We start from the raw sequence: 26,148 nt of genomic DNA on the forward strand, positions 1-26,148 counted from the left end.
ACTGTCTCAGCTTCCTTCTGGTCTATATATAAAGAACTGTCTCTAAAGTTGCAGAGAATGGCATATAAAATTTACAGACTCCATCCCACTCTAACTCCAATGCATTTTTTGCTGAACCCACGTTGACAAATATAGAGGGGAAAGAAAGGCACTATCATGCAAATATTCCCTTGCCCTGTCAGTTGAGAAGCTTCCGAAGTGGCTCAGTGGTCCTGTCAATCCAGGTGCCACAGGAGACATGGGTTTGATCCCTGAGTCAGGAAGATCCCCTGGAAGAGGCAACCTGGAAATGGCAACCCACTCCAGGATTCTTGCCTGGGAAATCTCATGGACAGAGGAGCCTGGCGGGCCACAGTGCATGGGATCACAAAGTCAGACACGACTGAGCACACAGTCAGTAAGCCAGCAATGAACACATCTTGTGCCAGGATCTTGGTTTCCAATACCATTTACCAATAAAAGGAACCAGGCTCCTTATGGAAAAGATTGATTCCAGGACTGGGGCAGGAAATACACAAGATAATCCCAGAACATTGAGAACTGGCAGAGGATTAGGAAGCACTTCCCTCCAACTCACACCACAAAGAAAACCCATAACCATGGGAACATGTCAAAGGAAGTATGTGCCAAACATAGTTTCTAGTAGCCACAGCTAGAACAATTTATTTGAGCAATAAAATTAATGAAGTAATATTATATTTTAAGCTAAAGTATAAGATAAATATCGATGGGTCTATACTTATATAAATAAATGAACAAATAAGTAAATAAATGAGGGCAGAGGGGAAGAGGCAAATCTTCCAGAGAGAGCTCCAAATAATTTATGTAAACATCCTGCCCTCATGGAGGGAGCCCACTCCTTTGCTGGTTGTGCCCAGAGTCTTCCTTCAAAAGAGTACAGGATGGTAAGGGGGCGAGAAAAGTAACAACACTGAAGAAATCTGACCGACATGCCCTCAGTCGGATGCTCACGGTGCACACCAACAGTGATAAGTCACGCTGATGGCACAGCACGCACCCTCGATATGAGGTAATGAAAACGGGAGTTGGCTACGTATTCTTCTTCCCCCAGACTCATAAACTTAGGAGAAAAACACCAGGCAAATTCCAAATGAGGGATATTCTATAAAATACCTGACCAGCATTCCTTATAGCCACGAAAGTCATCAAAAACAAGGAAAAGTCTAAGAAACTGCTACAGACAAGAGAAGCCTAACAAGAGAGGAAGACTGAACAAAATGTAGTATCCTAGATGGGATCTGCAAGAGAAAACGGACATTAAGAATAAACGATGGAAAGCTAAAGCATGGACTTTGCTTAATAGTAATGTGTCAATGTTGGTTCACTAATTGAGACAAATGTACCATATTAAGATTTGCACTTACTTAGGCACTCAATAAAATGCTGGACTGAATCTGTGGAATACAACTGTTGAAATGAATGCTGTAGGTACAAGCTCAATAGTAATAAAAAGAGAGTCTCTGTTCATGTAATTAATTTTTAGGTGATTTCTTTCTTGTCCCCAATTCCTAAGCTCTTTTTAGTGTATATGAGAAAGCACCAGTGAGGCTTTGTTACTTAAAGTGTAAGGCTTGTCTAAAATAATTCGTGCAGACAAAAATCTAAGGAAATAACATTTGTGCTGTTTTTTGGTCCCATCTTGGTTTTGAAAGTCATCCATTAGTTCAAATCACAGTGGTACCAGGTTCTGTAATTTTTCTGGATGACTATTTTTATAGCTTACTGTGAGAATTGGCTCACTGAGTAACTTCTCAGGATTAACAAGGTACTGGGAACTGACGGAAACTCTTTGAATACACACCCTTTGTAAACTCAAGTTGAAAAATAGAAAGCTAAGAATGGCAGGAAGAAAAAGAAAGTACCCAAACAAAGAAAATGCAGTGGAAGGCTGCCATGAGAAATAACCAGCATAGAGAAGATTATTATTTCCAAAGTAACTTGTTGCTTAAAGAAAAAGTCAGATCTTCTTAAGATTATTTGGAATGCAATAAATGCTTTGTTAAAAGCCATCATGTAATACTTAAGAAAACAAAACAAGTCCACTCAAATCCCCCATGCTATATCTTATCTTCACAATATATTTCACAGAAATAAAATAATTTTTTTGGCTACATTTTGCTCTTTAAAAGTCAGCTACAGATTGTCAGAAGTGATTTTAAAGACTTAGTTTTTTAAATTCCCTAGAACAAAAACTTGAAGGAAAAGGAAATTTAAGAAGTACTATGCTTAAAAATGAATAAATAAGGACTAAAAACCTTCTTGAGGTAAAATCATTTTCTTAATGTTTTATTTCCCAAATCTCTTCCTTATTTACATTTTCTTACTTCTCTGAATTGTAAATATTCTAATAAGGTACACCTCAATGCCTCAGTAATACGCGGTATAGGGTATTTGTAGGAAACAAACTGTGTGTGCAAGCATGTTTAGTTGTGTCCCCATGAACTGTAGCCCACCAGGCTCCCCTGTCCGTGGAATTTTCCAGGAAAGAATATTGGAGCGGGTTGCATTTCCTACTCCAGGGGATCTTTCTGACCCTGGAATTGAACCCATGTCTCCTGCGTCTCTTGCATTGGTAGGTAGATTCCTTTATCACTGTGCCAACTGGGAAATCCATAAAATGTATTAAAGCCCCTCAATTCCATTTATAGTTTAATCGGTAAGAATTCTAGAAATAAATATCTGTTTGATGGGCTCACTTAACACTGACAGCGTACATTTTTATCTTAAATTCAGATTTTAAGAACATAAAAATGTGTATCTGTGCAAACATAATTTTACTTGTCCCTATATAACTAGCATCATTTATCTGCAAATTAGTTTTCTTTCAACTTGCAATGCTGTTATTCCACACCAGTGCAGTAAGCAGGAATTTCAGTGTAAACCAGATTTGTGGGTAGACACAAGTTTGTATATTTATCCTGGTGATTTACTCTCAAATACAAAACTCGTAATTCTAGTAAAATATAACATTTAATAAAAGACTTTAAAAGCTCAACCAAAGGAAGGTAAGAAATTAATCTTTAACATATTTAAATAACTGAAATAGGTGTTCAGTAATTGGGGCTTCCCGGGTGGCTCAGTGGTAAAGAATCCACCTATCAATGCAGGAGATGCGGGTTTGATCTTTGGGTCAGGAAGATCCCCTCGAGAATGAAAAGGCAACCCACTGCCTGAAAAATTTCATGGACAGAGGAGCCTGTTGGGCTATAGTCCATGGGCTTGCAAAGAGCTGGACATGATTGAGAGCCTAAACACATTCAGTAATTAATGTTTCAAAATTTCCACTCCAAACACATCATACACATAACAAAGTGTAACCAGATTTCCACAAACATGTAAGTAACTGAAGGCATTTCATAATCTGGCCACAACTATGTGAAGACTGGAGTTGGACCTCTGACAAATACCAAAGACAGATTTTAGGCGCTATACTGAGGCCACACCAGGTAACAAAACACAATGTCACAGAATACTGACTCTGGGTCAAGCAGTTCTACCTCTAAAAACTGCCTCTCCTACTTGCTAACTGTATGACCTCGGACAAGTCACTTAACTAGTGTGAGCCTTAATTATCCCTATCTGTAAAATGTATGCAATGCTCACTGTCTTACAAAGTTTATGAGAGGAAATTAAATACTGCATGGGAAGCAGGTAGCATTAGGCCTTGTCCATCAGTAACAGCTTTTTCCCATCAGACTTGAGATTTATGATGCTGGCGTATTTCCAACCTTGGGAGAGAAGCCAAAAGCAAAATATGTATTTGGCAAATTTTCCCATATTTGAAACTTAGTGAACTGTGAGGGATCTGCAATTTTAGATAGCATCCAATTCAGAAATCCAATATATATTATTGACATAATTTGCTTTAACCACATAAAATTATAAAGAAGATAAATCAAGTAGCAGAAAAGCTGACCCAAAGTATAAATGGTGCAATAACTTTTTCAAACCTATGAACCAGGCTAAGCAGAACACTCTAGAACTCAGGATAAAACAGCTTTGCTGATTATCTTTTAAAAACATCATTTCTCAGAGGCAAAAATCCATTTGGGTTTCTCTATTGACTCATTTAGTAAAGACTTCATTTACTTCAAGACCATCAACTAACCCTACCCACACCTAGTGCTACTAACTCTTCTTTCCTCTTGTTTCCCTTCCAGTAAGAAAACAACTTGCCCCAAATATAACACAACAAGAAGACAACTATATTCTATAATCAATGAACATGCCAAACAATCTTTTATTGCAGAAAGCAGACTCCAAAAGCATCCTCCAGAAATGTTTGCCAACTAGGTGCCTCTAACTTTAAAACGCTTTAGCATGGTTACCAGCCAAACAGTTACATACTCATTATGTTGGATCTATATACACAGTGTAATAGAAAATTAAATGGCTTCAAAACATGACTTTTTAATAAAATAAGGTACGGTTATCACATTGTTTCAATCCAAATATGGCATCATAGTGGCATTCTAAAAATAAATCTAAGTCCCATGTGAGATTCAGCCTTTTAGCTGTGTTCATTTCCTTTTAGGGCTCAAGTTTCCCACAGGAAAACTATTCAGTGCTTTTGGCAAAACTGTCCCAAATCATGTATAGATAAGGCACAACTGCTAACTGCACCGTCAATCTTTTCCTGCTTTGCTATTGTTGACTCTCCTTCACGTTACCCCATCATGGAGAGGCCCAAGCAGCAGAAAATGCTCGAGAACTTTCATCTGACAAAAGTGAAGACAGTGAGTGTCACTTTGAGTAAAAGGTGTCAAGGAGGTAATTTATGAGTCAGCTAAATTAGAAGACAAAATTATTTTATATAAAGTCACATTTCAAATGTTTCTGATAATTGCGATGAATACCAAATATTTCAACTGTATTATTATTACTAAGTAAAAGTGCATATCAAATGCCCTTTTAATACTTCTTAAAACAGATTGTATTATTTGACTGATACCATTCATCTAAAGATTTTATAAAGTGTTACATGCTAAAAATAAAATCTTCTCAAAATCACTCTCAATATAGAAGAAAATTCATGTTTAAGATTTTAATTTTCCAAAGTAAAGAGTTAATCTTCAGAAAAAATCCTGCTTAGTTGCTTGGCTGTGTCCAAGTCTTTGTGACCCCATGGACTATAGCCTGCCAGGCTCCTCGGTCCATGGGGATCCTCCAGGCCAGCATACTGGAGTGGGTTGCCATCCCCTCCTCCAGGGGATCTTCCCAACTCAGGGATTGAACCCAGGTCTCCCACATTGCAGGTGGACTCTTTACCATCTGAACCATTAGACTACCTAAGAAACAACTAACAAGAAATAATTAAAGATTTAAAAGCTATCTTATTATATTATTATTGTATAAAGGTATAATCAGTTAGATCTTTGTCTACTAACCTAAAAACAGCATAGGGAAATATAGTCAATCAAGCTCTATTAGTATCTATGTAGTAATGGCTTATTAGATAGGCAGTATGAGCCCTCCTGGAATTAAATTTTTTGTTTTTCTATTTAAAATTCCTGGGAAACAGCAACTTTAAAACAATAAGCAATGATATTCAATTTTATTTAAGCAAAAACTTCACCCTCCAATCTCACTAGCAGTACAAATAATACAAATGAAGGCTTTCTAAAATCATGTTTCATATATTTTTACTTCTCCTAACAAACATTTCTGAAGTGACTGCTACTGATAAAGAAAACTTGTTAACTAATTAAGATTTTTCAAATCTTAATTTGTTTGGTCGAAAGTACCAATGAAAAGACTTTTTATTTTATTTAATCCACATCAAAATCTGAACACTTTTCCAAAGCTGCTGGAAATGCCCAATGTCTAAGCACTTGACCAATGCTGAACAATCCTTTGGACTTATTTTTTGTCATGTTTGAGCCAGGGAAGTCTGAGACCTGGACTTTAGTCCCAGTTCTGCAACTAACTTAACTGTATCACTGCTCTGGGTCTCCCTTTCCCGATTTGAGAAAGGAAGAGTCTAGATTATGAACTCTAAGGGATCCTGTAGCTCTGTCACTTTAGGATTCTATATTGATGTTATTCACCTACTCAAAAACCTAAAGTCCATCTCCAATTCCTAAAGAAAATCACATCCCTTAGCCTTTAATTCCAGATCAGGTAGCCCCAAATTTATCTTTCTGACCTTATTCCATTATATCTCAAATTGAAACTATACTGCCCTATTCACAAGGAAGCTAACAGCAGCTGCTAACATATACTGAACATGTACTAACATATACTGAAGCACTATGCTGAGCTTTACATGCATTGGCTCAGTAATCTTTACAGTATTTGTAAGAGACAGTAAGTACTATTCACAACAGAAACTAGGAGGGATTATGAATCTTGTCCAAGGTCTCACTGTTACTAAGTGTCAGGGATAGGATTCAAACCCAGGTCTGCCTGCCTCTTAAGCACATACTTTTAATTACTACATATTATACCTCAGACATGCAGATGACACCACCCTTATGGCAGAAAGTGAAGAGGAACTAAAAAGCCTCTTGATGAAAGTGAAAGTGGAGAGTGAAAAAGTTGGCTTAAAGCTCAACATTCAGAAAATGAAGATCATGGCATCCAGTCCCATCACTTCATGGCAAACAGATGGGGAAACAGTGTCAGACTTTATTTTTTGGGGCTCCAAAATCACTGTAGATGGTGACTGCAGCCATGAAATTAAAAGATGCTTATTACTTAGAAGAAAAGTTATGACCAACCTAGATAGCATGTTGAAAAGCAGAGACATTACTTTGCCAACAAAGGTCCGTCTAGTCAAGGTTATGGTTTTTCCAGGAATCATGTATGGATGTGAGAGTTGGACTGTGAAGAAAGCTGAGGGCCAAAGAATTGATGCTTTTGAACTGTGGTGTTGGAGAAGACTCTTGAGAGTCCCTTGGACTGCAACCAGTCCATCCTAAAGGAGATCAGTCTGGGTGTTCATTGGAAGGACTGATGCTGAAGCTGAAACTCCAATACTTTGGCCACCTGATGCGAAGAGTTGACTCATTGGAAAAGACCCTGATGCTGGGAGGGATTGGGGGTAGGAGGAGAAGGGGACGACAGAGGATGAGATGGCTGGATGGCATCACTGACTTGATGGACCTGAGTTTGAGTGAACTCTGGGAGTTGGTGATAGACAGGGAGGCCTGGTGTGCTGTGATTCATGGGGTGGCAAAGAGTCGGACAAGACTAAGCAACTGAACTGAACTGACACGGTCTCTATTAAGTATATAAATGCTCCTTGGAAGAATGACAAACCTAGACAGTGTATTAAAAAGCAGAGACATCATTTTGCTGACAAATGTTCAAATATTCAAAGCTATGGTTTTTCCATAGCTTCTCCAGTCATGTATGGATGTGACAGTTGGACCATAAAGAAGGCTGAGCGCCGAAGAATTGATGCTTTCAAACTGTGGTGCTGGAGAAGACTCTTCAGAGTTCCTTGGACAGCAAGGAGATCAAACCACTCAATCCTAAAGGAAATCAACCCTGAATATTCATTGGATAAAGAGTTGGTGTTGAAATTCCCATTACTTTGGCCACCTGATGTGAAGAGCTGACTCACTGGAAAAGACCCTGATGTTGGGAAAGACTGAAGGCAGGAAGAGAAGGGGATGACAGAGGATGAGATGGTTGGATGGCATCACTGACTCAAAGGACATGAGTTTGGGCAAACTCTGAGACAGTGAAGGACTTCTCTGGTGGCTCAGACGGTAAAGCTTCTGTCTACAATGAGGGAGACCTGGGTTCGAGCCCTGGGTTGGGAAGATCCCTTGGAGAAGGAAATGGCAATCCACTCCAGTACTGTTGCCTGGAAAATCCCATGGACAGAGGAGCCTGGTACGCTACAGTTTATGGGGTTGCAAAGAGTTGGACACGACTGAGCGACTTCACTTCACTGAGACAGTGAAGGACAGGGAAGTGGTTCATGGGGTCACAAAGAGTTGGACACGACTTAGTAACTGAACAACAACATTTAGGCCTTTGGAGCTTAAATACTTTGTCAGTTTAATTTTTTCCTAATAAAACTCATTTTTAAAGTTCAGTTAAAATGATACCTCTTTACCACTTCAGTCCCAACTTTCTTTTCAATCTGTAAACTATTAAAGCTCTTACTGTAATCCCCAGTGACTTGTTCCTTGATAAAGTGCATCTAAATATATGTATCTTAATGTCGGAAAACTTTAGGACTAATTCTCCTGTGGAACATATTATAAAAGCAGAACAAAATACATAAAACGGCAATAATATAAGGGAGTAAACCATCAAGGCAGGACTTGAGAGGGTTATGATCCCCATGAGAAAGAGGCTCACCAAGCCCCTCCACATTCACCCAGGGTCTTTCCTCTGAGGGTATAAGCTCATTTCCAGCAGGCCCTGTAAGTTACTGGGAGACTGACTCTGCAACAAGAAAATAACAGCGGCAATCTTTCATTGAGTTTCTATGATGCCATCGTGCACAATTCTATATCCTTAAGATGTGAAAGCATCATTTTTTCACAATAATTCTAACAAGGGGATAAAAACCCCATTTTACAGAGTAGAGAACCAAGAGCCAGAGATTCCAAAATCCATGCTCTTTTCACTTCCTTCTTCATCTCAGAAAAAGTGATCCAAACACTTTATTTATAAAATAAATGCAGTAACAACGTGAAGAGTTTTACATCAATGCAACATGCATCTGATCTTGAACTGACTCCTATATTAGAGTCTTCTTCACTTATAGGAATGTTTTTAATTCCTACAAATATCATGTCACAAGGGAGAATATTTTAAAATGAAAATGCCTTTTTTAAGTAAAATTCTGCTCCTCAGGGACCAATGAAGACAGAGATACACAAATGGATTTTTTTTTTTTTGGGTCTAGCTATAAATAAACTGCTTTGGCAGCGGGGGTTTCCCCAGTCTTACCGGAAGAATTTTCAGAAATATATCATGCTATTTAATGTTGTAACTTTTGCTTTCTCCCCAAAGTAATGTCTTACTAATTCAACAAATATTTACTGAAAGCTAAGAGACAAAAATTAAAGTTTTACTTTGAAAAGACTCTTTCGTATTTTGATCAAAGCCAATATGATTTTTTTCTAACAAGCCAATAAAACCTTTATCAAGTGACTACACTCATGATAACTTAACATTATGTGCTTTTTACTTCCCTAAAGGCTTTCTCATGTCATATATTGTTTGATAATTGTAGATCACTTTTGTCTATTGATTCTTTGGGTTCCTTTAATCCTGTCCAGCTAAATTTTTTTATGCCAATCTCTTTCAAGGGGTATGGAGAGAGACGACTATACAAATCTTACTCTATCCAGAGCTCAATCCATCCCATATGCTGCCTTCTGAGAAAATCTATCTAACAAGCATTTTCTTACCTATGAACACCACAGAGTTATTTGCATTCCTCTTGTAATCTCATAATGCCAGGTCTTACATTACAGATACTTGTATACCAGTACACATATACTCATTGCATATACACAAACATTTTTCCCCATATATTCCTTCCCATGATGTCAAAGTAGAGGCTTTCTAATATCTGCTATCTTCTCTTGGTAGAAAAAAAAATTAGAAAGATTCAAATATACTTATGTTTGAGGCACAGTAACAGATTAGAAATCAAAAAGGTCTTAGAGCCTCAAAACTCAATTTTCACAATCATCAAAGAGGTGAAAACATCTGTGATAACATCCCTCTTGCCTGTCTTCTAGGAGGAAGAAATCAGATGACAACTAGGAACTACTCAGTGCAGGACCATAGGTAATACAGTGCTATCACACCCTCATTTTCCACTTTAGTGATATGTTCTAAACCTACACTTCCTGATTTCATTCTTAAAATTTACCTACCGCTCCCTAAATGTGGTCTATGCTTTTCATAAAAAAATAATACACAAACACAGTTGTAAAGGTCAAACAGCACAAAGCCTACAAAGAAAAAGAACAGACCTCTCATACTTCACATACTTTTAGCTGTTTTTTATTTCTGAAGAAAAAGTGTAATTGTAACTTTTTGGCTTTTTTGAAAAACAGAGTTTCTAGTATGGGAGGTGATACTGTGGCTCTGTTACAGTTCCAACCCAACCTACCCTCCCACATACTTCCCTACCCTCATGACAGTCAACATAACTTTGCTACAATTTTTGGCTAAATCAATATTATTCATAACTGAATCACAGATATATATCATGATCAAATTTCCTTCTTTAATTTTCTACCTTTTCTAAAGTGACTAATCATGAGATTTTTTTCTTTCCTTCGGTGTTCTATGTATCTGTATTTGTAAGGCAGGTAAATATTCTGAGACCCCAAATATCTCAAAATGGGTTTTACCCTCACACTTGAATGAAAGTTTGACTGGGCATAAAATTCTAGGTTAAAAACCACTTCTTAAAACTTTGAACTTATTCCCAATTATTTTCTTGCTTCAATGTAGTAGAAGTCCAATGCTCTTCAGATCTACTCAGGATGTTTCTACAGCCCCACCCCTCCCTACTCAAGACCAAGATACCTTTAGGGTTTTCTTTATCCTCAGTTTTCTGAAATTTTATGATTTGCCATTACAAAGTCTTTTTTATTACGTTAAGTTGGTTGGCCCTTTTCATTGCCATTGTTGTTCAGTTGCTAAGTCATGTCGGACTCTTTTCAACCCCACGCATGGCAGCACAACAGGCCTCCCTGTACCTCACCAACACCCAGAGTTTCCCCAAGTTCACATCCATTGAATCAGTAATGCTATCCAACTGTCTCATCCTCTGCTGCCCTCTTCTCCTTTTGCCTTCAATCTTTCCCAGCATCAGGGTCTTTTCTAATGAGCTGGTTGTTTGCATCAGGTGGCCAAAGTATTAAGAGCTTCAGCATCAGGGCTTTCAAAGAGTATTCAGGGGCTGACTTCCTTTTGGATTGACTGGTTTGATCTTGCTGTCCAAGGGACTCTCAAGAGTGTTTTCTAGCACCACGGTTTGAAAGCATCAATTCTTTGGTGCTCAGCCTTCTTTCTGGTCCAACTCCCACATCCATGAGTGACTACTTCCTTCTCATTATGTAAACTCATATCCTTCAGTTGATAAATTTCTTTTGTGATATCTGAGAATGTCTCCATTCTTCGTCTCTGTTTCTGAAAGTCTTCTTAGTCAGATATTGGACCCCCCTGATCACGTCTCTAATTGTCTTGCTTTCATCTACTTTACTATTTTTTATTTCACTATTTGGTCTATCTCAATTTTATCTTCCAACTTTTCTAATTTTAAAAAATGTCTGATTATACTTTTAATCTCAAGAGCTTTATTATTTTTTTTAAATGGCACCCTATTTTCTTCAATGCTTGGACTTCCCTGGTGGCTCAGACGGTAAAGCGTCTGCCTACAATGCTTGAGACCCGGGTTCAAGCCCTGGGTTGGGAAGATCTTCTGGAGAAGGAAACGGCAACCCACTCCAGTATTCTTGCCTGGAAAATCCCATGGACGGAAGAGCCTGGTAGGCTACAGTCCATGGGGTGGCAAAGAGTCGGACACGACTGAGTGACTTCACTTTCACTTTTCTTTAATGGAAGCAAAATCATCTCTGAAAATATTTACCTATAAATATTTGATTTTGGTGGGGGGAGTTTTCTTCTGTGACTTGCATTACTTCTGCTTCCTCTGATTTGTTTTGGGTTTGGCACATTTATGATACATATTCTCAAATCTATTCATAAGACTTTCTCTGGTAGACTATTGATATTAAAATATAAGGAATAAAAATCAACTGGAAGCCTTAGATGCATGAGAGGGATTCACTGACTGATGGGCATCAACTTAAAGTGATGGGCCTGCCCAGTCTGTATGAACTGAGAGCCCTCAAATACTGGCCCCTAGGCTGGACTCCTCTTATCTCCTTCTTTAGAAAGTTTAAGGTTGACTAAGAGCATTCTACAAGTGTAATGGGAAGAGGATGTTTTTGTTGTTTAGTTGCTCAGTTGTGTATGACTCTTCTCTGAGTCCCATGAACTCTAGCCCGCCAGACTCCTCTGTCCATGGATTTCCCAGCCAAGAATACTGGAGTGAGTAGCCATTTCCTTCTCCAGGGGATCTTGCCAAGCCAGGGATTGAACCCATGTCTCCTGCACTGGCAGGTGTATTCTTACCACTGAGCCACCAGGGAAGAGAAAGAGGATACTGATTATTTAACAAGGAGACATTCTCTTGACACTCAGGTTTTCAACAAGGTGTTTTAGGCACATTCTCAGCTAAGCCTGGGGTCTAGAACATCTGTGGTTCAATCTCTGAAGAGTAACTTTCCCGTCTTCTGCTGGGATGGTAAAAAATCAGTTGTCTACTAGGGCCAGCTTGGGATGGAGATCAAGGTAGTGGGTGACGTACCTAAGTGTGCTTTCAATAAACTTTCCAACAATTGTTTCATTTTCAGCTTCATGCTACTCTCTGCCTGTAGGGGCATATCAAAAATCTAATTTCCACCTATTTATTAGGTTTTATGGGCAGATTAGTTTGACTCTTTTTGTCCCTCCTCCATGACTTTAGAATTCGGCTTTGTCAATTCTGCAGCCAGTTACCAGTTGTCCGCTGGGAATCTATAACTCCAAATTTTGGGGGGTTCATTCATCTGCCAATACCTCTGCCCCTCTTCTCTTTGTCCATATGTATTATACTTCTGCTGTTTTTGTAGTGGATCAAACCAGTCAGTCCTAGAGGAAATCAGTCCTGAATATTCACTGGAAAGACTAATGCTGAAGCTGAAGCTCCAAAACTTTGGCCACCTGATGCGAAGAACTGACTCTTTGGAAAAGACCCTGATGCTGGGAAAGATTGAAGGCAGGAGGGGAAGAGGACGACAGAGGATGAGATGGTTGGATGGAATCACTGACTGGATGGACATGAGTTTGAGCAAGCTCTGGGAGTTGGTGATGGACATGGAAGCCTGGCATGCTGCAGTCCACGGGGTTGCAAAGAGTCGTACATGACTGAGAAACTGAACTGAACTGATTGTGGAGTTAACAGAAATAAACATGCACACTAAATCTGCTAATATTTAGTAGAAGTCTGTCACATGTTTTCCAAGTATAGAAGTTAGTTGATATATTGATAAAACTTTCTTAATCTCTCTAAACCTAAGTTTCCTCACCTGTTTTATACACACACACACACACACATAAAAACAAAAATAAAAAACTCCTACCCAATAGGTTTCTGTGACAGTTACATGAGGTAACAATGTAGGTTCTGAAGTCAGAAAGACTTGGGTTTGAATCCCATATCTTCTATTATTAACTGCTTGACTCCGGCAACTCCAAATCTCACATTTCTCATCTTTGTAATGGGGTTAATAATATGAGTCACTAGCTCACAGACTATTGGAAGGATTAAATAAGACAAAGTTTATAAAATTCTTCTGAAGGATAATAAGACTCTGTTAACAATTATATTATTGCCCATAATGCTTTATACACCTAAAATTACACACCCGAGCACATACACACCACATATCAGCCTATTTAAGTCTTTTCCAGGACTTGGCTGAATAAAGCCAAACTCCAACTCCTCTGCAAAAACAAGATATAATAGGAAAGGACAACGGATCAGGAAGTATGCAGTCTGAGTATTGTCGCAAATGGATATGTGGCCACTGGACTGTTTCCCTACTGGTAAAGAGAGAATCAGACCAAATGATCTATAATGTCTTTTTCAGCTCAAATGGTCTTCCCTGTCTCCTTTGGGGATAATATGACTTTCAAAAATTCAATGTTTCTAATTAACTGTCTGCTACTGTTAATTTTTATAGGTATTTTCATGTATCTTGCTTTTCCAACTAGAGAGTATATATTTGCTCTATGAAAACCAAGATGAGTTGTTTCCCCAAGCTAACAAAGTAATGAGGCCACTCTTTGAATATTAAATCAGAAAACAAAGTTTTATGGAAAAAGTGATATATACAACCACCTCAAAAGAATGAGTTAGGAGGTAAGACTGTTTAAATTTGCAAGGAAATATACTAAAAGCTAAGTAACAAAAGAAGTTAATTTAACTAAAGAATATGTCAATTAGAAGGTCAGTGCTAGAAGTACAAACAATTTCACATCAGGATCCCAATGACCAGGTTTTCGGATCACAGAGGCGGAATATCAGGCTTAGTCTTACATCAGGAAATGTTCATGTTACAGAACCATATTCTGAGATTTCATTCTCACCAAGCAACATTCTGAATATGGTCTGGCTTCCCATGAAGACCAATCAAGAGAGAAAGATTGCTCTCTATCGCCAGCACTGACTTCTTATTTTAAACTAATGAAGTAACATGATTTTAAACACTGGCAAATCCCACAGACCCTGGTGGGCTACAGCCCATGGAGTTGCAAAGATTCGGACATGACTGACCACAGATGTGTGCACGCACCCACCCCAAGAAACAGATCCATGGTGTGCCAACTGTCCCACAAGTAGGCTTGGTAAATTTACCCAGATAGTCACTCTGTGAAGCCTCTTGAAAAACGGATCACAGAATTTTTCCATATGAAACATGTAAAAACTATGAAGTTCCATAAGAAAGTAATCATGTGATCCTTCTTTAAATCTCTGAGGCCAGCTAGCAATACTGGCATCTAATAGGGCTAGCTATGTAGGTGCTTCTTGATTGCTTCTTAAACTTTCCCTAAAAGCCAGTTATGGCATAATACAATTTTTCAAATCCTACAGCAGTTATCATTCCCTTCATGGATCACAGTCTTGTCATGGTGAATGGTCTTATGTAACTTAATGAAAATGCCATGCCATGCAGTGTCACCCAAAATGGATGGGTCATGGTGAAGAGTTCTGACAAAACATGGTCTACTGGAGGAGGAAATGGCAACCCACTCTAGTATTCCTGAACCCCAGGAACAGCATAAAAAGGCAAAAAGATATGATACCTGAAGATTAACTCCCCAGGTCGGAAGATGTCCAATATGCTACTGGGGAAGACCAGAAGGCAACTACTAATAGTTCCAGAAAGAAATGAAGTGTCTGGGCCAAAGTAGAAAAGGTGCTCAGTTGTGGATGTATCTGATGGTGAAAGTAAAGTCTGATGCTGTTAAGAACAATACTGCATAGGAACCTGGAATGTAAGGTCCATGAATCAAGGCAAGCTGGATGTGGTCAAGCAGGAGATGGCAAGACTGAACACTGACATCTTAGGAATCAGTAAACTAAGTGGACCAGAATGGGTAAACTTAATTCACATGACCATTATATCTACTCCTGTGGGCAAGAATCCCTTAGAAGAAATGGAGTAGCCCTCATAGTCAACAAACGACACAATGATCTTAGTTCATTTCCAATGCAAACCATTCAATATCACAGTAATCCAAGTCAATGTCCCAACCACTGATGATGAAGAAGCTGACGCTGACTGGTTCTATGAAGACTTACAACACCTTCTAGAACTAACAGCAAAATAAGATGTCCTTTTCATTATAGGGAATTGGAATGCAAATGTAGGAAGTCAAGAGATAGCCCATAATAACAAACAAGTTTGGCCTTAGATTACAAAATGGAGCCGGGCAAAGGCTAACAGTTTTGTCAAAACACCACCTTTTTCCAACAACCCAAGAGACAACGTAACACATGGATATCACTAGATAGTCAATACTGAAATCAGACTGATTATGTTCTTTGTAGATGATGAAGCTCTATACAGTCAGCAAAAACAAGACCGGGAGCTGACTGAGCTCCTTACTGCAAAATTCAGGCTTAAAGTGAAGAAAGAAGGGAAAACCACTGGGCCATTCAGTTATGACCTAAATCAAATCCCTTATGATTATACAGTGGAGGTGATAAATAGACTCAAGGGGTGAGATCTGGTAGACAGAGTGCCTGAAGAATTACAGACAGAGGTTCCTAACACTATACAGGAGGCAGTGACCAAAATTACTCCAAAGAAAAATACAAGAAGGCAAAGTGATTGTCTGAGGAGGCTTTACAAAATAGCTGAGGAAAGAAGAGAAGTGAAAGGCAAGAAAGAAACAGAAAGATTTATCCAACTGAATGTAGAATTCCAGAGAACAGCAAGAAGAGATAAGAAGGCCTTCTTAAATGAACGATGCAAATAGAGAAAAACAGTAGAATGGGAAAGACTAAGAGGTCCCTTAAAGAAAATTGAAGATGTCATGCAAGGATGGGTACAATAAAGGACAGAAATGGCTAAGTACCTACCAGAAGCAGAAGAGATTAAGAAGAGGTGGCAAGAATACACAGAAGAACTGCACAAAAAAGGTCTTAATTACTCAGATAACCACAATGGTGTGATCACTCACCTAGAGCCAGACATGCTGGAGTACAAAGTCTAGTGGGCCTTAGGAAGCATTTCTCCAAACAAAGCTAGAAGAGGTGATGGAATTTCAGCTGAGCTGTTTCAAATCCTAAAAGATGATGCTGTGAAAGTGCTGCACTCAATATGTCAACAAACTGGAAAACTCAACAGTGGCCACAGGACTTGAAAAGGTCATTTTCATTTCAATCTCAAAAAAGAGCAATATCAAAGAAGCTTCAAACTATCACACAACTGCATTCATTTTGCAAGCTACCTACCAAGGTTATGGTCAAAATCCCTCCAGCAAAGCTTCAGCAGTATGTGAACTAAGAACTTTCAGACGTACAAGCTGGGTTTAAAAAAGGCAGAGGAACCAAAGATCAAAATGCCAACATTTGTTGGATCATGGAGAAGACAAGGGAATTCCAGAAAAATATCTACTTCTGCTTCACTGACTACGTGGAAGCCTTTGACGGTATGGATCACAACAAACTGGAAAATTCTTAAAAAGACAGGAGTAACAGACCACCTTACCTGTCTCCTGAGAAGCCTGTATGGGAATCAAGAAGCAACAGTTGAAACCAGATATGGAACAATGGGCTCCTTTGACACTGGGAAAGGAGAACGACAAAGCTGTATACTGTCACCTTGCTTATTTAACGTCTATGCAGAGTACATCATGTGAAATGCCAGGCTGATGAATCACAAGTTGGGATCAGGATTGCTGGGAGAAATATCAACAACCTCAGATATGCAGATGATACCACTTTAATGGCAGAAAGTGAAAAGGAACTAGAGAGCCTCTTGATAAGGGTGAAAGAAGAGAGTGAAAAAGTTGGCTTGAAACTCAACGTTAAAAAAATTAAGATCATGACATCCAGTCCCATTACTTCGTGGCAAATAGAAGAAAAATTGGAAGCAGTGACAGATTTTCTTTACCTGGGCTCCAAAATCACTGCAGACAGTGACTGCAGTCATGAAATTAACAGACGCTCGTTTCTTGGAAGAAAAGCTGTGATAAACCTAGACAGCATATTAAAAAGCAGATATATCACTTTGTCAACAAAGATCCATATAGTCAAAGCTATGGTTTTTCCAATAATCATGTAAAGACATGAGAGCTGGACCATAAAAAAGGCTAAGTGTCAAAAAACTGAGGCTCTGGTGCTGGAGAAGACTCTTCAGAGTCCTTTGGACTGCAAAGAGATCAAACTAGTCAATCCTAAAGGAAATCAACCCTGAATATTAACTGGAGGGACTGATGCTGATGCTAAAGCTCCAATACTTTTTGGCCACCTGATGCAAAGAGCCAACTCATTGGAAAAGACCCTGATGCTGGGAAAGATTAAAGGCAAAAGGAGAATGAGGTGGCAGAGGATAGGATGCTTAAACAGTGTCACCGACTGAATGGACATGAAGTTGGGTAAACTCTGGGAGACAGTGGAGGACAGAGGAGCCTTTGTGCTGCAGTCCATGGGTCAGAAAGAGTTGGACACGACTTAACGACTGGACAACAACAGCAGTACCATAAGCACTTCAGTCTGAATACATGACCAACTGTGTTAAGAAAAGAAAGGAAGGAAAGATGGAAAAGTGGTAAAGACTAAGAGAAAAGAAAGAGCAAAACCAAAGAACCAGAACAATTTCTTTCACCAAGCTGTCCTATTCTGTTGTGCTTCTTTCATTGTGGCTGATTTTTACAACATACCTTATGTTGATCTAAAGCCAAAATCTTGTACATACTGTGAGAAACTGGCAGTCTGACAGTTAAATTCCCTGGGGCTTCCCTAGTGGCTCAGTGGTAAAGAATCTGCCTGCCAGTGCATGAGATGTGGATATGATCCCTGGGTCAGAAAGATCCTCTGGAGAAGGAAATGGCAACCCACTCCAGTATTCTTGCTTGGGAAATCCCATGGACACAGGAGCCTGGTGGTGGGCTACAGTCTACGGGGTCCTAAGAGAGTCAGACACAACTTAGCAACTAAGTAACAATAACAAAAGGTCCGTTGGCCAAGGCTACTGAATATCCAGGAGTAAAGTTACCTAGCATATAAATCACACACATTCCCGCACTAGTTCTTGTTACAAAGATAGACGTTTACTATTTAGAGTCTAGAATGGCCTTGACCATATGAAAAACCGCTAATGGGCTTCGGAATACCCTTTGACCATCACTGCTCTGTAATGTCAAGAAGTTATGCTCTATAATGACGAGAAGTGATCATTAGAAAGGGTCATTCATTAGTTCTGTAAAACTTAACAAAACTTCCACACTAAGCCAGGTCCCACGTTAGATTTGGGGGATAAAGGTATGAAGAGACACTGAACCTAGCTTTAGAGACTTCAGAAACAAATAAAGGGAGTAAATGGAATAGTTTTATGTTGAATTTTATGTTGAAAGCTACTGTCATTTTAGAAAGGTGAGAATTTATCATGCCTCTCTACTTAAATGTGGGCTTTCAAAGATCTTTATGTGGGGTAGTAACACACCAGTATGTAAAACTTCCTTAGATATAAAACTATGGCAGATAAATAGTAGTATTCATTTTTATTTGCAAAGCACTTTACATATTACAAAGTTCTTTTACATCCATTGTCTAATTCAGTCCTCAAGGTAACCCTGTGAAGGATGAAAGGATTATTATAAATAGAAGAAACTAAGTGCTTAGAGAAGCCACTAGCCCTTACAAAATGTGTCAATTAGTAACAGAATCACAGATTCTCTGTTCAGAGTTCATTTTACATATCATGATTCCCTTATTACCTAAATTTTGAAGAAAAGCCAAATGACTCATTTATAGTCTAGAACATTCCTTGGGTCTGCAAAATATATTAATAATATGTATATTTAATATAAAACTTTAACCTGAAATGGAAAAAGTACACAAAAATCAACACAAATGACTTATGAAGTCATTCGTAAAATTTAAAAATTTTTTCATAATTCCATGATTCTCCCCATCCTTAAACTTTCCCAAATCTCCTCATACAGCAATAAATTCTGGTTTGTCAATAATTTATTTCACAAGTTTTCTATAATACAAAAACACAAAGTCAGTAAAATTCCTACAACATCATCAAAAGCCAATGTTTTAATCAAACCTGAAAAGCTGAGGAAACTCCCAGAAATCACTATACTACCTGGGAACTCATAACCCTGTTGCTTCATTTTCAAGTTCAAGGAGGTGAAGAGTAAATGCATTTAATAGTACAAAAAAATTCAAGTTTTCCCAATCCTTAAAATACTGAGACCATTATTCAAGTAAAAAGGAAAAGTCATTTAAAAGGCTCAAGAAAGTATTTAGCCAGCAATAAACCTTAAAGAAAATCCTTTTCAAAATGGGATTTAGGGTAAGAACTAACTGGTCCATGAAAAATGCAAATAACCATTCTGCTGTAAGACAATTTTTTCATTAAAGTGGAATAACTGTCCTTTTGTAATTGTTTTTCCACTCTAAGAGCAAAAAACACACTTTCAGTGAAATCACTATTAAAAACACAAGTAATTACAGATACAATTAGTATAGTCTTATTTTTAAATTTCCTATGAAATAATTTCAACACGATCACAAAAAGCTTACACTTCCTCCGATATCAGTCATATACCATATAAAGTTAAATAGGCTGTCTTGCCAAAGCCTAGGGTGATTGACTCTAATACTTTTTCTCATTCTCAACCAGTTAAGACTGGTATTTAAACAAAACATTATTAAATGTTGTAACAAACAGGCCAGGATGAAAAGGTTATATATAAATACATATGAACTGCAAATGTATCACACAGAAACTGTCCCAAGACTGTATGATTGTATCCAGACACATCTCTTCTCCCCAGCATGCACATACCACAAGAAAACAAAAATTTTAAAGCAGTATAGATAATGAATATGAGAACAGAACTGATACCTGGAAGAAACCTTAGCGTTTACAAGGTCCAATGATGGATGACAAGATAAACTGGAAAGACACCTGATATTAAGCAAGCCTCATGGCGGGTAGGGTGGTGGTGGTGGTGCTTTGTTTTTCTTTAAAATTACTGTATCTACTTAATTTCTACTTTAGTTTTAGGCTGAGACATTGATAGAGGTTCTAATCTGGGGGAGGGGGAACCTGTGACAATATCTAAATTTGGTATTAGGGCAAAAATATAAAAACCTATTAGCAAAAGCTCTTATTAAAAGAACTGTTGCCTTTCCAGTCATTAAAATATCAGCGTGATTAGCCATTTCCAGAAAATTAGACAGATTTCCTCATCTCCATAAAATTTCCACAAAATCTTTACCAAAAACCTGTTTTCTCTAAGACAGAACCCTACTGCAAGAAAAAATTAAAAGGGCTCAGTCCTCTCAAAAGTAAACACTGATGCTAACTGACTGAGTAGTAGGTTTGACATCAGTTTTCTATAAAAATTAATCTTTATGATTACCATATTGGCAGAACTAAAAACTGACAAGCAAACTGTGCCAATTTGAACAGTTTACATTCTTTAATATATACGTGAAAAAGGGAAATTTAAAAAAAAATCTGTGCCACTTATATAAAGGGAAATTATATACAGCTATTTTTCAGACTCTAACAGAAAAGGTTTTCTACTTCAATGGCAACTTAACAAAGCCACTGTTAACATAACTCGCAATTTCAATAGGAGTTCTAAATTTTGAAATAATTCAGAACCAAATTTTCAAGCTTTTGGGAAGAACTCAGAATCTGAAGTTTAAATGTTTATGCTAATACTTGTTCTCTTAAAAATAAAAACGCTTAAGTAGAATGATTTTGAGGTTAAAATCAAATCTCTAAAATCTAACATCGTAAGAATGCTATCCTTTATTTCAAATGAGGGTAAGAGGCTTTCTAACATAATGATGGAAAACCAAACCATATCTGCCTGTTTTATAAATATCCATGTCCTTCCCTGGACTCAAAAATCCACTTTAACCCATTTCCCTTCGTTTTCTTCTATCTTCCATCTCACTGAACACCACTGTCACATTCCTATTACAACATCTAGCCAAAGGCAGAGATCACGTAAGTTCCCTGAAGACTTCTAAAACATTAAAACCAGCAGAAAGCAGAGGAAATACTTTATGCCTGGAGCTGCTGGGAAATCCTTCTTTCCTTTTAGAAAAATAAACCTCTTGCTCTAAACATAATCACTTTGAGAAACAAAACAGCACTATACATACAAATACACAGCACTCTCAATTACTAATTCTATAGATCTTGCTATTTTGGCTGGGGGAAAAAAAAAAAAAGCCTATTTGAGCAAATGAACTGTAACCCAATGATGTTTCTTTTTTTTCCCAGAAAGAGAATAGCAATGGAGATTTAATCAGAACCTCTTCTCTCATTCCTTAACACTAAATATGGATTTCTTAACACTAGCTGAAAGAATGCTTTGAAAAAGAATTAGTCGCTACTTGATTAGATGATTCCATTTAATTACAAAGAGAACATCTCAATCAACGCCTTCTATTAAAAAAAAAAAAGAACTAGCTAAATGTATAGTTTATTTTCTGACTCAAGTTGCTTAGGACACTTTTCTTCCTGATACTCTAATATTTCAAAAGGTCTCTAGATAAAAAGAGCACAGAAACCAAAGATACATTTTAATGTATTTTCACCATTATAAAAGTGGCAGCCATCAGCCTATCATTTAATTATTTTTCAGGTTATTAAAATGCATTTGGCTATAAAAGAAAAATCTAACTCAATTCAAATATTCTTAACACACACACAAAGGCATGGGCAAAAATACTAGAACACAATCACTTTCAGTACATACAACTCTTTAGGTCTCAGTGAAGGATGGCACAAAATATATCTTAGTTTTTTATATAAATTATATAATTTGACTGCACTTTTGCTTCACGATTCAACACACAAATTTAAAATTAACGTTTAAGTTTTCACATTATTTACTGCATTGAGAATTTTCTCAAGAGAATAGGACAAAACATTCGGCTTTCTGAATGACAGTGTGGAAACCTGCAGCATAGTTATACTTTGACATACATGAAGAATTCATCACTGAATTACTATACAGTTAATTCATCACTGTATTTTAATATTCCCTGTTAAATCAATTGTACATGAAGCCTAAACAGCTAGAAAGAACCCAGAAAAGCAACAAGAAAACAAAGACTTTGAAAAATGCTGACACTTTTCACAACCAGGTTCAGTCATGCCAGCTGGAGAGGTGTTAGATATGGCTTTATTCGTTTTTATGTCTGAGAAATACAGTTACTTCCATGACATTATGAACAGCAATTTATCCTCATGGTCCTGATTTTTCTCATTCAAAAGCATTAAAAAAAATCATTTCTAAAAACTTAACAAGGTATTTTGGATGGATCACTTGTCAGCTTGCTTAGAATCAAATTATTAAATTATTTTGTCCCATATTTCCCAGAGAACTAGAAATACAAAAAGATAAAAAGGAAACACACACACACACAAAACACACAGCAACTCAATATTTGAACCACTTCAGACATGAAATCCATTAAGAGGGCCTTTGCTCCGAACTGTGTAAGGGTCCTTAGCTACCATCTGACTTGCACAAGAAGTACACATGGCCCCTGATAGGCGCTTTAGTCCTCTTTGGAAGACACTGTTGGAAAGACTATAAATGACACAGTTACAGAAACTATTACTAATAGCAAGCCAGGTGGTCAAGAAGGATGCGAAGCGGTTGCTGTGGCCAGTAGAGCTCTCCAGTAAGAAGTAGATGATGTATGGCAACCAGAGGATGTAAAATACACTAGTAATTCGGAACAGGACCATGGCATAACGCTTATCAGAACAAGCCTGCACCTCCCCAGTCTCCCCACTCTGGCTGCTGAAGCGGGCTTGCCTTTCGTTGATTTCCTTTGTGTGCTGTTGGCAGATGCGGAAGATGTTGAAATAGGTGAAGCACACAATGAGGGCTGCTGGGGCATACAACATCATCACGATGAACAGGGTGAAGTAGGGGTCGGTGTGCCAGGACTCCGCACACCACTGAAACACATCTCCATGATATCCAGGTTTGCCCCAGTGGAAGAAGGAAGGCAGGAAGACCAGGGTGGAATATAGCCAAATCAGGAAAATACACAGACGTAGCCTCCAGGGCGTAACCAGGGTATTATAGGTTAAAGGTTTAGTGATAGCAATATATCTATCAATGCTGATACAGGCCAGAGAGGCCATGGAGACACTCTTCAGAACTGATACTACAAAACCAAATACCTGGCAAGTCAAGGACTCCTCTACTGGCAGCGGGTGGTGGAGGAGTGATAAAGAAGGGACCAGGCAGCTTACCCCAACTAAGAGGTCAGCATATGCCATAGTCTGGATAAAGTAACTCGTAGTATGGTGGTTCAACAAAGGTGCACAGTGAAATACAAAAATCACAATGATGTTGCCAGAAATAATCAACACAGTTAGAAAGACAATAATCAATACTTCCAAAAGGCAAAAATTGACAGTTTCCAAGTAGCCAAATGCCAAGAGGCAAAAAGAGTGGCTGCTCTGATTACCATCCAAGGTAGAGTTCATCTTGAGCTCAGGAGTGATCTTTCACTTCATGCTGCCGCTTGGCTGCTGCCAACAGTTCAAAGGAGCAGCTGCTGTCATTGCGGTCAGCTCTGTGTGTCTGCAATAATGCCCGAGGAGCCTTAGTCCCCAAGCTCGCGATGCTGCCGCTCTGGTGCATTGCCTGCAGTGTAATTCCCCTTTAAATCCTTCTTGGAATAGGGAGAACCAGCAGCAGTTGTCTGGCCAGTCCCAGATGCGGCCATAGTACCAGGTTTACCATACACATAGCACCAGGGGAGTAAGGCAAACTCTGGGTACAAGGTCTTCAGCCAGTGAGGGTGGGGGGCAGGGGCAGAAGAGAAGGGAGGAAGGCTAGGACTTCAGCAAGAGTTGTAATGAGTCTCCTCTGAACAGCTGACAGAAGAAAAGGAGAGAGCGTTTTACATTTTGTATCCAATGCCCTAATCAAGAACCTACTAGCTCAGGCTGGTATCCCACCTCCCACTCCATCCCACACCACCCAGGTCAACTATTCCCGCCTACCCTCAGCAGCACCCCCACATAAACGGTTCTTACTTTACAGAGGAGGTGCAGCAACAGCAGGCTTTCATGACCAACATAAAGCAAAATCAATCGCCAGTCAGATCAATCTAACCCCATTTCCTCTTTTGAGCTTTTCAGGGGAGAAAAGGAATCTACTTATACCATTTAATTACCACTAATAAAATTAGCCAAGATAACTTAATTTTTTTATTGATTCCAATGTAATATTTTGCCTCTTAGAAAACATTTCAATGGCATTGATCTATCTAGCTCAATTTCCGAGTATTACCTGTAATTCTGCACGCTGCAATCCAAACAAAAGCCACAGAACATCCTTAGCAGAAAGCCTTGCAAAGCAGGAATGTGCCTCAGCCTCGTTTACTGCAGAACTGAGACACAGAGGGAGGGGATAAAGGAGGAGGAGGAGAAATAGGGAGAAGAGGGGGCTTGGGAAAAGGAAGAGGCGGGGGAGGGGAAAGAAGAAAACGCCCGGGTGCGCGCACACGCTCTGGCATCTTTAGCAGCTAATTAGAATTCACTGCCAGAGAAATGCTCCCCGATTTCCAGACTGCACAGTTGGGGGATAACTTAATATGCCTGCAGTGCAGCGACTGAAAGCTGTTTCCTCGTCAGTCTGGAACCTCTCCCCCCCACCGCCCCTAACCCCCCACCCCACCCCCCACCCTTCATAGACGAGCAGAATTTAGACTGCCAGTAAGAAGAGGAGGTAGTAACCAGGACTGAGTGCAAGCCAGGAATCAGACTGAAAACACACTGCCCGAGGGGTAATGGTGAGAGGAAATTCCTATTTTCTTGTAGCATTTCCCACAGAACAAAGAGCAATGTTAAAGAATGAAAGTATGTTAACAGTGCATGACAACTGAAGAATCAAAATCCAGCACCAGAAGTTCTAGCTAGAAGGCTACATATTTGGCATTGATTTCTTCTCATGATTCACTATATACAGATCAGTTTCAAGAAACATGATCAAAATAACAAGCAAATTTAAAAATTAGGTCTTTAAGAGGAAAAAAAAACAAACAAAAAATCCCATCCATTCCAAATACTGCAGAAATAGCACGAAGAATTACACTGTTCCTATATTTAACACTATTGTCTGGTTGAGATGTCATACCTTGCTTCTAGTTTGCTGTGAAGTGGTACATATACAAACAAAGATGGGTAAGTAAATGCACCCATAATTGCAAGAAGTTTCACGGTACAAATTAGCTTTGTATCTTAGAACACACAATCTTGTCTGTGCCTACTAACACAAATTGGGATTATACTGTGGCATTTCAGATGATGTCAAATGAGCACAATTTTCAGCTAACTGGGAGTGCCAAATTATGACAATTTTTAGTTAATTGTGTACTTTTAGTATCTTTTCTTCCAGGTATCTTTGGTCTCTCAGTTCATTCTTCTAAGTAAAGCTTCACATAACTCAGTAGAGTAAAATAAACAAATGTTGACATCTGAAAACATTTCAGAAGGTCTGCATACCGGGATGGAGATGTACATTATGAGATCCAACTTTTTTTTGTTTGCTTCACACACATGCTTTCTCACTACAGGCAATGGTTACTCACCATCAGAATTCAATTACATTTTAAGATCTGAAGCACTGTGCTTATTACATGAAGGCAAAGAACTAAAAAAGCCTATTAAGTATAAGTTTGATAGCTTAATTGACAGGTCTTACTGGAAAAGATGGCAAAGTATGTCAAAAAGACCCATGACACTGAACTCCCATCTGGTTCAAGTCCTTGCTTCCCTGCTCTATTATCAC

The 26,148-nt window shown here is 38.6% G+C and overlaps 2 protein-coding genes across 7 annotated transcripts in view; both read right to left on the reverse strand.

Annotated features, from left to right (window-relative positions):
* The window catches only part of RABGAP1 (RAB GTPase activating protein 1), a 161,680-nt gene that overhangs the window by 49,737 nt on the left and 85,795 nt on the right, over nt 1-26,148 (reverse strand). The gene's annotated exons all lie outside the window — the stretch shown is intronic.
* On the reverse strand, nt 18,833-24,724 carry GPR21 (G protein-coupled receptor 21). Its single transcript, XM_004005652.5, has 2 exons — nt 24,649-24,724; nt 18,833-24,230 (listed from the first exon to the last, which is right to left on the reverse strand). Exon 2 carries the CDS (start codon nt 23,835-23,837, stop codon nt 22,788-22,790), a length of 1,050 nt encoding a protein of 349 aa, XP_004005701.1. The 5' UTR covers nt 23,838-24,230; nt 24,649-24,724; the 3' UTR covers nt 18,833-22,787.

This window comes from Ovis aries, chromosome 3 (genome assembly GCF_016772045.2).
Source record: "Ovis aries strain OAR_USU_Benz2616 breed Rambouillet chromosome 3, ARS-UI_Ramb_v3.0, whole genome shotgun sequence".
Lineage (NCBI taxonomy): Eukaryota > Metazoa > Chordata > Mammalia > Artiodactyla > Bovidae > Ovis > Ovis aries.